We start from the raw sequence: 13817 nt of genomic DNA, 5'->3' as shown, positions 1-13817 counted from the left end.
AAAAAGGTTCTCGGGTAACCTCAAATGTACATCATTTAGGTACATCAAGGGTCAAATCAAACATAAATAGCACATTAAAGTTAAAAGTTACACACTTTTTTGTGTGCGCTGTGCAGGGTATAAAGAATGTTTTTGCTCAGGTGCCCGAAATGTCCGCCTAAAGAAAAAAAATTAGAGGGAACATTGATGATAAAGACTCCCTTATTTTGTTACGAATGTTTACTGCATGTTTTAATGAATAATTGTAGCAAGCTTTTTTAGTAAAGGTGATGTGTGTAATTTTTTGAGTAAGCTTTATGAATATGAAAATGCATTTGTATGTGTAAAGTGGTCAGAAATGTAAACATCCCTTGTCTTAAATGTTCTAAATATATGCAAGATATATGCATGTCTTTGTTTTCATATTTCAGCATTACAAGGGCACAACAGTAAGCCAAATAAATTTTTTACCTTTATTGAAATTGATAAATGTAATGGTTCTTAATTAATATTTTTTTTTTTTATTTGTGTTTTTTTTTTTCACATCACAGGTGCAGGGGATTATCATGGTATGTCAAAATATTTGTTCTTATTTATTGATCTGAAATAGTTTAGTAGCTTTTATTTAACTGATTAGTGTTTTTTAGTATGTAAAATGTAAAAATGGATATTGAATGCTAAAGGGCATTGTTGGGTACAACACACAGCACAACCCCTTAATTGTAACCTTGTTGATTTTATATAAAAAAAGGTTATTAAGGAGATATATATATATATATATATATATATATATATTTTTTTTTTTACGTTTTCTTTGCGCACAAAAAGTATTCTCGTAGCTTCATAAAATTAAGGTTGAACCATGTCACATGGACTTTTTTTAACGATGTCCTTACTACCTTTCTGGGCCTTGAATGTGATAGCTTCCCTTGCTGTCTATGCAGGGTCAGAAAGCTCTTGGATTTCAAAAATATCTTAATTTGTGTTCTGAAGATAAACTAAGGTCTTACAGGTTTGGAACGACATGAGGGTGAACGACTTGAAGGGTCATTTTTGGGTGAACTGTCCCTTTAAGGAATCATTCTTTTGTTACTTGGAATATAGAGTAATATGGGCCTATTTTATTGTGCTTTGGTGCTTTTTGTCCTTTTTTAGCTTGAAAACTTGAAAACCAGTGCCCATTTATTGATGTAGCATGAAGTGGCACTTTTCAAAATTCTTTCTTTTGTGTTTCACAGAATAGAGTGCTGCAAGGATGACATATTTTTGTAGACCAAAACCAGGAAACAAGTTAGCATTTTAGCACTTCCGTTCCATCATCTTATAGTCGTCTCTGAATGCGTTTTTGGTTAAACGCCTGAAAAATGGTCTGTGGTTTACACAAGCTCAAGATGCTTTCACATTTTATTCTATGGCATAAAATGTATCTGTAATATTAGCCTAACACGTATGTAGCGATATATATATATATATATATATATATATATATATATTAGTGCTGGGCAACGATTAAAATTTTTAATCGCGATGAATCACATACAATCATGCGTTTAATCGCGAATAAAAATTGTAATTGTATAGTATACGACATGCCCATTATTTTTAAGATTTTCTCCTAAATTGGTAAGTTATGAGCAACTTTTAGCCTTAAAATGTTTTGTGAATACGGTCCTGAAATCTGATTTGACTAATCAGTTGATGATTTGACAAATGTGACCCTGGACCACAAAACCAGTCATAAGGGTACATTTTTTTTAAATTAAGATTTATACATCGTCTGAAAGCTGAATACATAAGCTTTGCATTGATGTATGGTTTGTTAGGACAGGACAATATTTGGACGAGATACAACTATTTGAAAATCTGGAATCTGAGGGTGCAAAAAAATCCAAATATTGAGAAAATCGCCTTTAAAGTTATCCAAATGAAGTTCTTAGCAAAGCATATTACTAATCAAAAATTAAGTTTTGATATATTCACGGAAGGGAATTTCTTCATGGAACATTATCTTTACTTAATATCCTAATGATTTTTGGCATAAAAGAAAAATCGATAAATTTGACCCATACAATGTATTTTTGGCTTTTGCTACAAATATAGCCATGCTACTTATGACTTGTTTTTTGCTCCAGGGTCACAAATCTCCATTTTCTGGAATAATAATTGCATAAAAAATTTAAACTATTTGAGTCATGTTCACAACGTGTTCACAACCCCTGAGTTGTAACCATAGACTGTATAAAAACATGGACGTAGTGTCCGTGACGTCACCCGTAGGTTTCTGAAGAGTGGTTTTGAACCTCAAAGTGGGCGGAGCCGGCCGTCGCCATCTTGGCAGCGCGTCACTCCCGGATAATCGAAAATGGGCAAAGAGGCGGGAGCTGGTTGCTGAAACCACGCCCACCTAGCTCGACGCTGGTGACAGCAATGGCAATCCACCGGTCACTCAAATGGCCACGCCCTTAATTATGCAGAACTTTAAGGCTTAATATAATTTAAACGGATGAGTTATAAAAAAAATTCACCCCCCTCACAGTTGTCATGAAGGGCAAAATTAGCTATATAGACCAAAATAATTTTTTGTAAAAGGCTGTAAACATATTTTCTTCTGCTGTAAAGTTGGCCATTTTAACATGGGGAGTCTATGGGACTGACTCCCTTTTGGAGCCAGCCTCTAGCGGCCAGTCGATGAATTGCAGTTTTAGTCAATTCCGTGTTGGCTTCACGAGAGAGACCGGAAGGAAGGTTGCTGCTTGGTTGTAACCTTATTGATTTTATTTAAAAAAAAAAAAAAAAACTTAAGGACACAATTAAGCATTATTAAGGACACAAATATTTATTAAAAAAAATGTTTTATTAATTAAGTGCAATACTACTTGAAGATACAGCTTCTGACATAACAGAGCAATGCAATGAATGTTGCACAGGTGTTTTTAGCTTGACTGAAATCTCATTGACCAATCAGAAGATTCTTTGAGAAATCTCCATTTTCTGAAAGAAAATTTGTGGAAGTGCATAAAAAACTGAAACTATTTGAATCATAATGTTCACAATGTGGAAATGTCTCTTCTTTTCAGAGATGCTTCATCACATGCTGCCTACATGTAAGTTATTCAATTTACAGTATTTTCTGTTTTTTACTTGCATTTGGTCTCAGATTCATAAGTAGACCATCTAGACGTCCATGTAGGCTAAAAAATCATGATATTTTGGTTTTTATTTTTGGCATAAAGACTCCCATACTTTGTTGAGAATGTTTACTGTCACTTCTCTCTGTTTTAAGGTATACTAGTAGCAAGAGTTTTAGAAATGATGACATATACCGTCATAACTGTTGCTGTAGATCTGTGTGCCAGTCAGTTACACATGTCACCTTTAAAACAAACTGAACTAAATACTAAAAAAAAATAATAAACTAACTACAATAAATACATGCAGAATGTGGATTTACATCCTTTACAATGTTTGTTGGTCTTAGTTGGCTCCCCAACTATGCATACAACTACTCCCCCTGCTGTGCAAGGTACATACAATTTTTCTTTTTCTTAAATATTTTTTTTCTGAGCATGCACATATTTTAAGAAATAATCATGACATTTTGATTCTCTCTCCAAAAGTCCATAGCAATCGTTTCCTGCTGCCTGTTGTTGGTCAGTCGAAGCCACTTTGTTTTGATGTTCCTGTTCCTCACAAACTCAGACTCCTGCAGGATTCAGCTTCAGGTTAGACATTAAGAGATGTTTGTTCTACATGTGCATCTATTTAACAGGCCATCTGTCTTATGAATGTGTTTACTGTGGTCATCCTAGAGTTCTCTATGAACGGAGAGTCTTTGAGTGAACAAAATGGATTCCATCAAATTGCTATTCATTACAAAACTAACTATCACTTGATAATAAGCACAAAGTCTATCAGTTACCGTAATGGCCAGGACAATGTTGAGATTTTGTGGGGCCAGGAACTGAGCCAACACAATACAGATGGGTAAATATAGAAGTTCTCCACATGTAGAAAGAACAAACTATATATTCATAAATGAATGCTAAATATTCTGCATATTAACTGTTCTCTGTTTGCTAACAGTTTTATTGTGATAAAACCGAGGTAGAATTCACTCATGAGTTACTCTATATCAACAGTGTGTCTCTGGTTGTCCTGGAAAATGAAATGAATGTTACCATGGGAAATATTGGTGTTGTTATTATTTCTCATAAGAAAGATGGGGTCATGTTTTTGTGGCCTGCCATTTGGAAATATCCAAAAGATGTCAACCTGACAGGTGTTTTAGGTAAGAGAGCAATTCACTGTCTAAATATTTAAACATTACTTACAGTATCAAAACTTGCCTCCTGCCGATACTGAAGTAGGCTCCGCATTAAAGGAAAAGTTCACCCAAAAATGAAATTTTGCTCACAACTTTGCAGGCCATCCAAGATGTAGATGAGTTTGTTTTGATATCGGAACAGATGTGGAGAAATTTCGCATTACATCACTTGCTCAAGACTGGATCTTCTGCAGTAAATGGGTGCCGTCAGAATGAGAGTCCAAACAGCTGATAAAAATATCACTAAAAATCTACAAGTAATCCACACCACTCCAGTTCTTCAATGAATGTCTTGTGAAGTGAAAAGCTGCATGTTTGTAACAAACAAATACATCAAGATGTTTTTTTTTTGTTTTTTTTACTTCAAAGTCCTGTTTTTTCCAGTGACATCGTCTACATTAAGGATGGCTCGTGGGGAAATACATTTTCAGCCAATTTTCATTTTTGGGTGAACTATTTATTCATTTAATAATCTTTAACCTGACAACCATTTTAGAAGAACAGTGTGCCAAAAACCTTAATATGAATATAACCAAAATGTCAGTGATGTTATTGTGTCAGTTATGTACTGTACATTGGTTAGCCAACAACTGTTTATTGTTATTAAGTAGACATTTTGGATAAATTGCTGTTGTTAAACCAACATTAGTGACAAATCACAATATCTGTCGATAATTTTTAAGGAAAGCCTGATATTTCATATGTGAAGACTAAAGGATCACAAACACCAACTCTTAAGATGAAGGACAAGGAGGTGAAGACATCTTTGTAAGTGATTCGGTTAATAAATGCATACAACCTTCCATAAAACGTTTGGTACTTAATTTTAAAACATAATGTGTTGCCCTGTATGTTTATAAATATTTATATTTATATAAATATACAATATACAAATATTTATGTGTCTGTTAATTGTAGGGAGACTGTCAGCGATTACAGATTACATTCAACTCCTATTCAAGAATGCTGGCTTGTCCCATTCCAGGCTGTGATGGAGGCAGAGATTTCTGATTTCACTGTCACTCAGCTGTAGAGTTGACAAACAGTGTTTCCTTTTGATTTTGATGGTTCATGTTAAGTAAATGCTTCAATGGTTTAATCCTACCTGGCCTAGGAAGCCTTACTTATAATTGTTTTAAGTATATTGTTTGCTTGATACGCTGATTTTTGTTTGTTTGTTGTAAATCCACTTCAGCTGCCTTTCCACGGATTAATCCAGATTGACTCTTAATAAATACAAATTCTCATGTCTAATGTCTAATGCTTGCTTAAAATGCAAGAACTGCAAGTATTGAATGCAGATTAAGTTTGCAATGCAGTTATGGATAAAAAAAGAGGAGAATTCCAAATGTAGATCATAACATGTAGTTTACATTTACATTTAGTCATTTAGCAGACACTTTTATCCAAAGCGACTCACAAATGAGGACAATGGAAGCAAAGTCAACAAAAGAGCAATGATATGCAAGTGCTATAACAAGTCTCAGTTAGCTTAACGCAGTACACTTAGCAAGGTTTTTTTTTCAATTATATAATACATTAAAAAAAAACGATAGAATAAAAAAAAGAACAGAGCAAGCTAGTGTTAGAGGCCATTTTTGCTTTTGTTAATTGTATAATAAATAAAAAGAAAACAAATAGATAGAATACAAAAAGATAAGAAAAGCTAGTGTTAGTTTTTTTTAAATATATACAAAGAAAACAAGCTGTAAATGAATAGAGTGCAAGTCCACTGTAATGTGGTGTTTTGTTTCATGTTCATGTTTTCCATGTCTTTTATTTTGTAATTGTTTCATGGTCCCTGTTTGTGTCATGCTTCCCTTGCCCTCATGTATTCATGCCATTGGTTCCCCTGTTCATTGTGTCATGTTCGGCACACAAGTCTGAAGTAATGAATTTAGGTAAAGGGGTGCAGAGCCAGTGGTGGTTTTGTAGGCAACATTAATGCCTTGAATTTTATGCGAGCAGCTATTGGTAGCCAGTGCAAATTGATAAACAGAGGTGAGACGTGCATTCTTTTCGGCTCATTAAAAATGTATCTTGCTGCCGCGTTCTGGATTAATTGTAATTGTAAATTAATTGCAGTTCTTTCATTATGCCTCCATACTGAAAATATATTTTTAACATAGAGGTATAATCAAAAGAAAACATGTTAAAATTGGGTATTACATCTGTTTTTCTCAAAAGCTGCCTTCTCCTTTTAAATTTATGATTTAATATTCCCTCTCAAGCAAAAAAAGATTTGAACCACAAAAGAAATTTGCAAATTCATCAAATATTTCTTTAGGTGCGATCTTTAAAATAAAGGTTTCACACAGAAGAAAAATGTGGGGTTCCCCAAAGAACCTTTCGGTGATCAGTTCTTAAAATACCCATTTTTTTCTGTTAATAATCTGAAGAAACTTTTTTCCACAATTAAGAGTCTTTTGTGGAATGTAAAGGTTCCCTGGATGTTAAAGATTCTTCATGGAAACACAGATGTCAATAATGAACCTTCATTTTTTTAAGAGTGCATGTTCTCCTTAAAACTTAAGTCAAACAAGCCCTTGACAAATTTGAGGCTTAAACAACACAAACTATTAAGACAATGAACAATGCCAGCTGTTTGGTTCCTCTTGACATTTTATAAGGCTGCAAAATTGGTACATTGAAATACCAGAACTAAGTTCCTTAGTGTCCAAACCATTGGTCATTGTTGCATCACTCATGAAAATGTTCTACATGTTTGTTTATAAACAAAATGTTCATAGTTAGTACATTATATACAGCCATTCACGTATGTAAACAACTTACTTTATGGAATAAATCGTGGTAATTTACTCTTAACCGTATGACTTTAGGAGGGTCTTTTTCTACACACTCCTCGACCCAGGTCCATTAGTTCCTTCCTGAATTTCTCTGACATAAAAACGTAGAGAATGGGGTTGGCCACTGTAGAAGAGGTTGCCATGATGTGGGCAAAGGTAGCAAAAGGTCCAAAGTGAGGTAAAGGACCAGCCGCTTTATCACCCTCAGCTATTTGGGCAAACATCAAGCCATAGGATGGCAGCCAACACAATGCAAAAGCCAGCACTAACAAAGCAGACGTCTGGGTCACATGCACATGGTAGTGCTCTAAATGGTCAGTCTGAGTTGTGCGGCCCTGTCTAGTTGTTTTGAGGAAATGGTATATCTTGACATAGGCTATTACAATGATCCCAAGAGGAAATGCAAAAGCGAGAAGGAAGTGGCACACTCCATATGCCAATTGGCCTTTATCAGACAGGAAATTGAAACATGCCAGGTTCTCACGGGCTTTATGGTTGTCCAGCGTCCTCCAAGCAAACTGAGGCGATGCCAAGACGACCGCTGGTATCCACAGTACACCCGCAACTACTTTTAAATGCCCCTCTCTGCGCCATTGATATGCTTTTGACTGATGGACCACAATGATGTACCGCGCAAAAGCCAAAGTGGCCAGCGTAAAGGCGCTCGCCGCCGTACACATCGCACTCAAGAAGCTCACAGACTTGCACATGAAGCTTCCAAACGGCCAGTGACGGGTTGCAATGGCGACTGTGTGGTATGGAAGACAGGACAGGAGGAGAAGGTCTGCCACACTCAATGACAGAAGAAGAACATCTGTGCCATTTGCATTTGTTTGTTGGAATCCTCCAGTCCTTCCTCCACTGGGCTGTCCACGTCCTCGCCGCATCGTACGACAGATGACGATAAGAACCAGGATGTGTCCCACCACCCCGGTTACCAGGATGAAGCTGTCAAATATGGGTACCAACACTCGCTCAACATCACTCAGTCCATGACTGGAACTGTTCGTCTCGGTAGTCCCATTAACCATAATGGAGTGTCCAACAATTAACAACAATATGATTATAAATGTAATTGGTTCTTAAATCCAAGTATTATTTTCATGCATCTCTACAAACAGTTCTATAACATTCGTGCAGGAAATACTGTAAGCAACTGGACAAAGTTTTACTACTATTTCCCTTTCGAGGCGTCTCTCAGACCATTAGAAAATGTTCAAACATTTGTCAACAATCCTCTGGTTATGCAGTGTACATCCTTATGCATTCTTGTAGTTTTGCCTGTGAGGTCCAGAAGAGATCGTACTGTACAGTAGTCTTGATAAAACGCTCTGGAATGCATGAATAGTTAATGATTGCAGGACTCAAAGTGCAGAAATTCTGCTATTGGTTTAGTTCTCTTCAGGAGAAACAAAAAATTGCCCGAAATCAGTTTATTTGTCTTTCCACAGATTTATTTCCTCTGTAATTCCTTTACAGATATGGCAAATGCAAAGCCATAGCAATGTTGCACTTGCCTGTATAGTGACTTCAGTGATTACAGATGCATTCCAAGGATTTGCTGGATTTTTCTTCAACTTCAAGATTAATTTCACAAATTCAATGTCTATGAGCTCAGTAATCCACAGTATCAATCTGCTGGAACTCCCAGGGTATTATTCAAAAGATCACGAGTGGAAAGCCGTGCTTCAAACGGAAACTTAAACAGCCGGAGAGAGGCAAGTCAAATGGCCTTTGACCTGACAAGAGTGACGCAGTGCCTATAAACACAGAGCTTTGTTTAACCACCCATTTAGTGAACTGTCAAGTTTAGTCAGTAGATATAACGTTCAGCTTCTGTCTTTGGATTCTTTCTATCCCAGGCCCTTAATTCCATGTTTTAGCCTGGGAGTTGGCAATTTGTTTGCACAGCTTTGCCATGTTAAAATAATATGATTAAATCACATTTACCTCCCAAAATTTAAATTTTGACAATTTTATTCACTCTCATGTCATTCCAAACTATGGAACCTTCAGAACACAAAAGATATTTTGAAGAATGTTTTTGACCATAAAATGAAACAAGTCATTTTTCAAAATGTCATCTTTTGTGTCCTGCAGAAAAAAAAATACAGGTTTGAAATGACATGGGGATGAGTAAATGATGAAAGATTTGTTTGTGTGTGTGTGTGTGTGTGTGTGTGTGAGAATAACCCCTTTAATTAATACTGAGAAATAAGAGTTACGTAATCTTAAATTTCCTTCAAATTCCTTTACAGGAAGTGTTACAGTAAGTCATAAATACGTGATCAGATAAGTTTAAAGCACAAAGACAAAGGTCAAAGCATACAGATAAAGTGTCCCGTACATAATTTAGATTGTCTGTGTAACTGCTTACTCAAATACCCACATCCTTGAAGTCTTAGTTAAATCTAATGAATCACCATGACTTGGTTTATGATGTAAACCTTTAGACAGTATGCATTTAAGCATTTGTATGTTCAAGACTTACACATATCGGATGCATTTTTAAAAGTTTTCGTTAGGACTAAACAGAGAAAATAAGAATAGCTGTCATTTTTACTATTTATAAAGTTGATAAAGTTTTTTTTTACCCCTGCATTTAATGCAGTTCCAAATAAAACCTTAAAACTTCTAAATAAAAATACATTTATGTCACTTGCTAATGTAAACAAGTATGTACTTGTTTCACCTGAACATGCTAGTAATGAATATTATGTTTAATGTGATAGATGTTGATGAATTTATTGAAATGCTGAGGAGTGTCAGAGATATCATGTTTGCCAATGACAGAAAAAAAAAAAACACTCAACACAAACATCAGCAAGTGTTTTACATAGAAACATGCTCTGTCCCAGTTTATCATTTGCCAGCTTTGAACTCTACAGCTTAGTGACAGTGAAATCAGAAATGTCTCTCTGCATCGCAGCGTAGAACGAGACAAGCCAGCATTTGATAACCGGCTTTGAAGAAAGTCTGTAGTCTGTGACGTCCTCCCTACAGACACATTCATAGATTAAACAGATGTATAATACGAGCAAAAAAAAAATCTGCAGTGAATGTATTGTTTATCACGTACCAGCTTGCGCTCACTTCCTGGTCATTTATCTTTAGAGTTGGTGTTTGTGATCCTTGAATCTCCTCATATGAAGCATCAGTTTTTCCTTTAATATTATCCACAGTTATTTAACCCATGTTGGTTTAATAATTAAAGCAAGTTACAAATCAAAATGTACTATTTGATTGCCAAATTGTTGATGCGTGCTTAAATGTTTAATAAGTGGAGCACTCTTACCTAAAATGCCTGTCAAACTGACATCTTTTGGCTGTTGCTGAACAGCGGGCCACAGAAACATGTCCCTTTTTTCCTTATGGAGAAGAATAACGACGTGAATATTTTCCATCGTGACGTCTATTTCAGTGCTCCGTAGAATCAGAGACACGCTGATGAAACAGAAAAGCTGAAGAATGAATTCTATCTCTCAGGTTAACATATAGGCTAGAACATACACAAGTTTCGTGAAACACGTATAGTTTGAGTAGTATTTACCCCTCAGTATTGTGTTGGGTCAGTTCCTGGCCCCACAAGAACTCAACTTGATTCTGGCCGTCATGGTATCTGACAGACGTTGTGTTTATAGTCAGATGATGGTTTGTTTTGTAATGAAAAGTAATTTGATGGAATCCATTTTGTCCAGTCATGGATTCTCCATTCATAGAGAACTCTAGGACACAAAGTAAATGTATGTATAAAACATTTAATTCAAGAAAAAGATGACTTCTAAAAGGATGTTTGTAGTAAATGTGTAGTAGAAACCTGAAGCTGAATCCTGTAGAAGTCTGAGTTTGTGAGGAACAGGAACGTCAAAACAGAGTGGCTTAGACTGACCAACAACAGGCAGCAGGAAACAATTGCTACGAACTGTTGGAGCTAAGACAGAACATAACCAAATGCAGCATAAAGTCAAACCAAAATGTATTCAGACACCTTCAACATTTCTCACATTAATCACAGTTTATTTGCTATAGTTTAGAAAATGTTAATAAAATATGACAAGAGTTAAACTGTGTCAGAACCAATTCATCTTGATAATGTCAGATAACTTTGATAGAAAGGTATGTAACAAAACATGGTCAGGTTAAAGTGTCAAATCAAATTTCTGATCCCAAATTTATATCAGCTTTACTGATAGTCCACTGTGTGAATAATTTTTGGGTATAATATATCACAGTTTACTTTATTTTGCTATCCTCACTTACATAAATGAACTAGTGTCCTGCACCCACTAGTAAAAAAATATCAATATGTTTTTGGTTTGACTGTATACTTATTATATAAAATTCCATAATAATTAAGTTTGAGAGATCTTAAGGTACCTGACATAGTAACAGGAACACGTACCATCTCTGGAAGTGTGGGCTTTTGATCGAAGACTAAGAGAAAGTGTAACCGATAAAATTAGACTTAATGTACATTTTGTATGCATTTACCCTACATAAGGCAGAACGTCTCAGTTATGTATGTAACCCTCGTTCCCTGAACGGAGATGTTACGTCAACACTTTACATTAGGGGTCTCACTTAGGAGCCTCAATCACCTCTGAGCATTACAAGAAATGGCCAATGACTATTGGCAAGTGGAAATTGCATGCCAAGTCACTCCCTGAACATATGGGTATATGAGATGGCGGTGTGCATCCACTCATTCAGGTTTGTGCTGAGGGGCCGAGAAGCATCCCGGCATTCAGCGCAGTTCACGGATGTGGTATGAGGGAGATAACGCCTCTGTTCCCTCCTTCAGGGAACGAGGGTTACATACGTAACTGAGACGTTCCCTTTCAGTCAGTTACATTCGACATTACATCCACACTGACATTAGGGGTCCCTATGAAAAGCACCAGAACTGTGTTATGAAATTGATGTTGCAGTGCTGGCAAGCAAGCGTGCCATGACAGATGCACCTCAATTCGGAACCTGCCCAGCACCCCAAAAAGCCAGATAAAACATCAAGTACAAGGCTTATTATGGAAGCCGAAAAAGGTGTTCCGATTTTCTCAATATTCGTTTCAGCAATCGCTGGGGTGCGGAGACACATCCAAACAGGAATTTGAATCATAAGACTGATTGTAGCAAAGTCTAACATATTGTCCTAACCCCAGTTCAGGGGAACACAACAGAAACGAAAGCAGACCTGTACAGGGAAAAACTCGGGTTTACCGAGGGAAACCAAACCGTGGAAGAACATATAGGATTACCCAAGGGAACCTAATGTATGGGTACCTAGTCCAGTATAAGGTAGGGATGTACAACAGCGATTGAGCACTCGGCCGTGACAGCGACGATCAATCATGAAAACGATGATCGTGGAAATTTTTTTTTCTGATTGGTTATAGCTTTGTATGGCTTTGCCAGGTGATTTCAGGAATCACTTGATAATGTAGATGAAAATATAGAACAAATCTGCCATAAACATAGCATTATATTGAGAACTTTATAGAAATCTATAGTAAATTCTGTCCTTGCCTGTGTTTCAGCGTGCTGTCATGAAAGCGCATCACAGCGGAAGCTCTCGCTCCCTCTCTCTCTCTCTCTCTCTCACTATAGCGCATTACTTGAAGTTCACTGGTATTTGTATCTTTTTGTGCAGATGTCTGCTAGAGAGGTACTGTGCGCAAATGCCAAGGAGGAGGCAACACTCCAAGTGGAATGAGCTCAAAATCAAAATGAATAAATGGGCTGTGTTGAGGCAGAATCCAGACATAAAAGTATGAGTCCTTCCAGTCGATTGCTGCAAACCAATCCTGGTGCTGATCGCATGAAAGAATGCGCTTCTGCGTCAGCATCTTGAACAGAAGCCTGTGTAGGGACAGATTCAAGACTCGCAGATCCAAGATTGGTTGTAACCCACCGCTATTCTTGGGTGTGATTAAATAAGGGCTGTAAAATCCCAATTTCATCTCAGCTGGAGTGGCGAATTCTATCATATCCTTCACCAGAAGGACTAAATTCTCTGCATACAGAACACAGGTCCTTGTCCATAACTGACGTAAAGAGGATGCCCCTGAACCTGGGAGGGCACCTGGCAAATTGAATCGCATAGCCCAGTCAAACTAACAAGCCAGCAAGATGGGTTGGGGAGCGCTAGCCCCCAAGTCCCAAGTGAGACCCCTAATATCAGTGTAGACGTAACATTGAATGTGACTGACTGAAAGAGAATCAAAGTTACAGTGTTTTCATACATACCACGGGAGATCAATAGATTGGAATAACTGAGATCATGGAATTCTAAACAACAACAAAAAAGGGTTTAGTCATTAAAAAGTCAAAGACAGGCTATGCATGCAGTAATACAGCTTTTCATGCAAGTGAGTTTATTAAAAATTCACAGCACTCATAATGTAATAATAAATAAATAAATACACTGAACAAAATTATAAACGCAACACTTTTGTTTTTGCCCCCATTTTTCATGAGCTGAACTCAAATATCTAAGACTTTTTCTATGTACACAAAAGGCCTATTTCTCTCAAATATTGTTCACAAATCTGTCTAAATTTTTGCCTTTGCCGAGATAATCCATCCACCTCACAGGTGTGGCATATCAAGATGTTGATTAGACAGCATGATTATTGCACAGGTCCGGTGCACCCAGGATGCGATCTTCCCAGATGTCCTTCACTCCGGCGCCGGGACACCACGGACCCTGG

At 36.8% G+C, this 13817-nt stretch overlaps 3 protein-coding genes across 3 annotated transcripts in view; 1 reads left to right on the top strand and 2 right to left on the bottom strand.

Annotated features, from left to right (window-relative positions):
- LOC107743255 (inter-alpha-trypsin inhibitor heavy chain H3-like) overlaps positions 1-5554 on the top strand; it is a 16243-nt gene extending 10689 nt beyond the window's left edge. Inside the window, exons 13-21 of the mRNA XM_016556405.1 lie at positions 411-428; positions 531-544; positions 3056-3083; positions 3458-3502; positions 3597-3701; positions 3789-3963; positions 4119-4267; positions 4987-5071; positions 5222-5554. Of these exons, the coding sequence (XP_016411891.1) occupies positions 411-428; positions 531-544; positions 3056-3083; positions 3458-3502; positions 3597-3701; positions 3789-3963; positions 4119-4267; positions 4987-5071; positions 5222-5336 (734 nt within the window). The 3' untranslated portion in view covers positions 5337-5554. The remainder of the gene's footprint in view (positions 1-410; positions 429-530; positions 545-3055; positions 3084-3457; positions 3503-3596; positions 3702-3788; positions 3964-4118; positions 4268-4986; positions 5072-5221) is intronic.
- Positions 5555-7105: 1551 nt separating this feature from the next.
- LOC107743279 (galanin receptor type 1-like) lies at positions 7106-8302 on the bottom strand. Its single transcript, XM_016556436.1, has one exon. It carries the CDS (start codon positions 8139-8141, stop codon positions 7140-7142), a length of 1002 nt encoding a protein of 333 aa, XP_016411922.1. The 5' UTR covers positions 8142-8302; the 3' UTR covers positions 7106-7139.
- Positions 8303-9842: 1540 nt separating this feature from the next.
- Positions 9843-13817, bottom strand: part of LOC107743271 (inter-alpha-trypsin inhibitor heavy chain H4-like) — a 21277-nt gene continuing 17302 nt past the window's right edge. Inside the window, exons 15-21 of the mRNA XM_016556431.1 lie at positions 13354-13395; positions 11488-11544; positions 10928-11041; positions 10661-10835; positions 10406-10554; positions 10190-10274; positions 9843-10107 (exon numbers count right to left, since the gene is read on the bottom strand). Coding sequence (XP_016411917.1) covers positions 9993-10107; positions 10190-10274; positions 10406-10554; positions 10661-10835; positions 10928-11041; positions 11488-11544; positions 13354-13395 — 737 coding nt within the window. The 3' untranslated portion in view covers positions 9843-9992. The remainder of the gene's footprint in view (positions 10108-10189; positions 10275-10405; positions 10555-10660; positions 10836-10927; positions 11042-11487; positions 11545-13353; positions 13396-13817) is intronic.

This window comes from Sinocyclocheilus rhinocerous, unplaced genomic scaffold, assembly GCF_001515625.1.
Source record: "Sinocyclocheilus rhinocerous isolate Xijiao unplaced genomic scaffold, SAMN03320098_v1.1 scaffold227, whole genome shotgun sequence".
Classification (NCBI taxonomy): domain Eukaryota; kingdom Metazoa; phylum Chordata; class Actinopteri; order Cypriniformes; family Cyprinidae; genus Sinocyclocheilus; species Sinocyclocheilus rhinocerous.
This window is presented reverse-complemented; position numbering and strand designations above follow the sequence as displayed.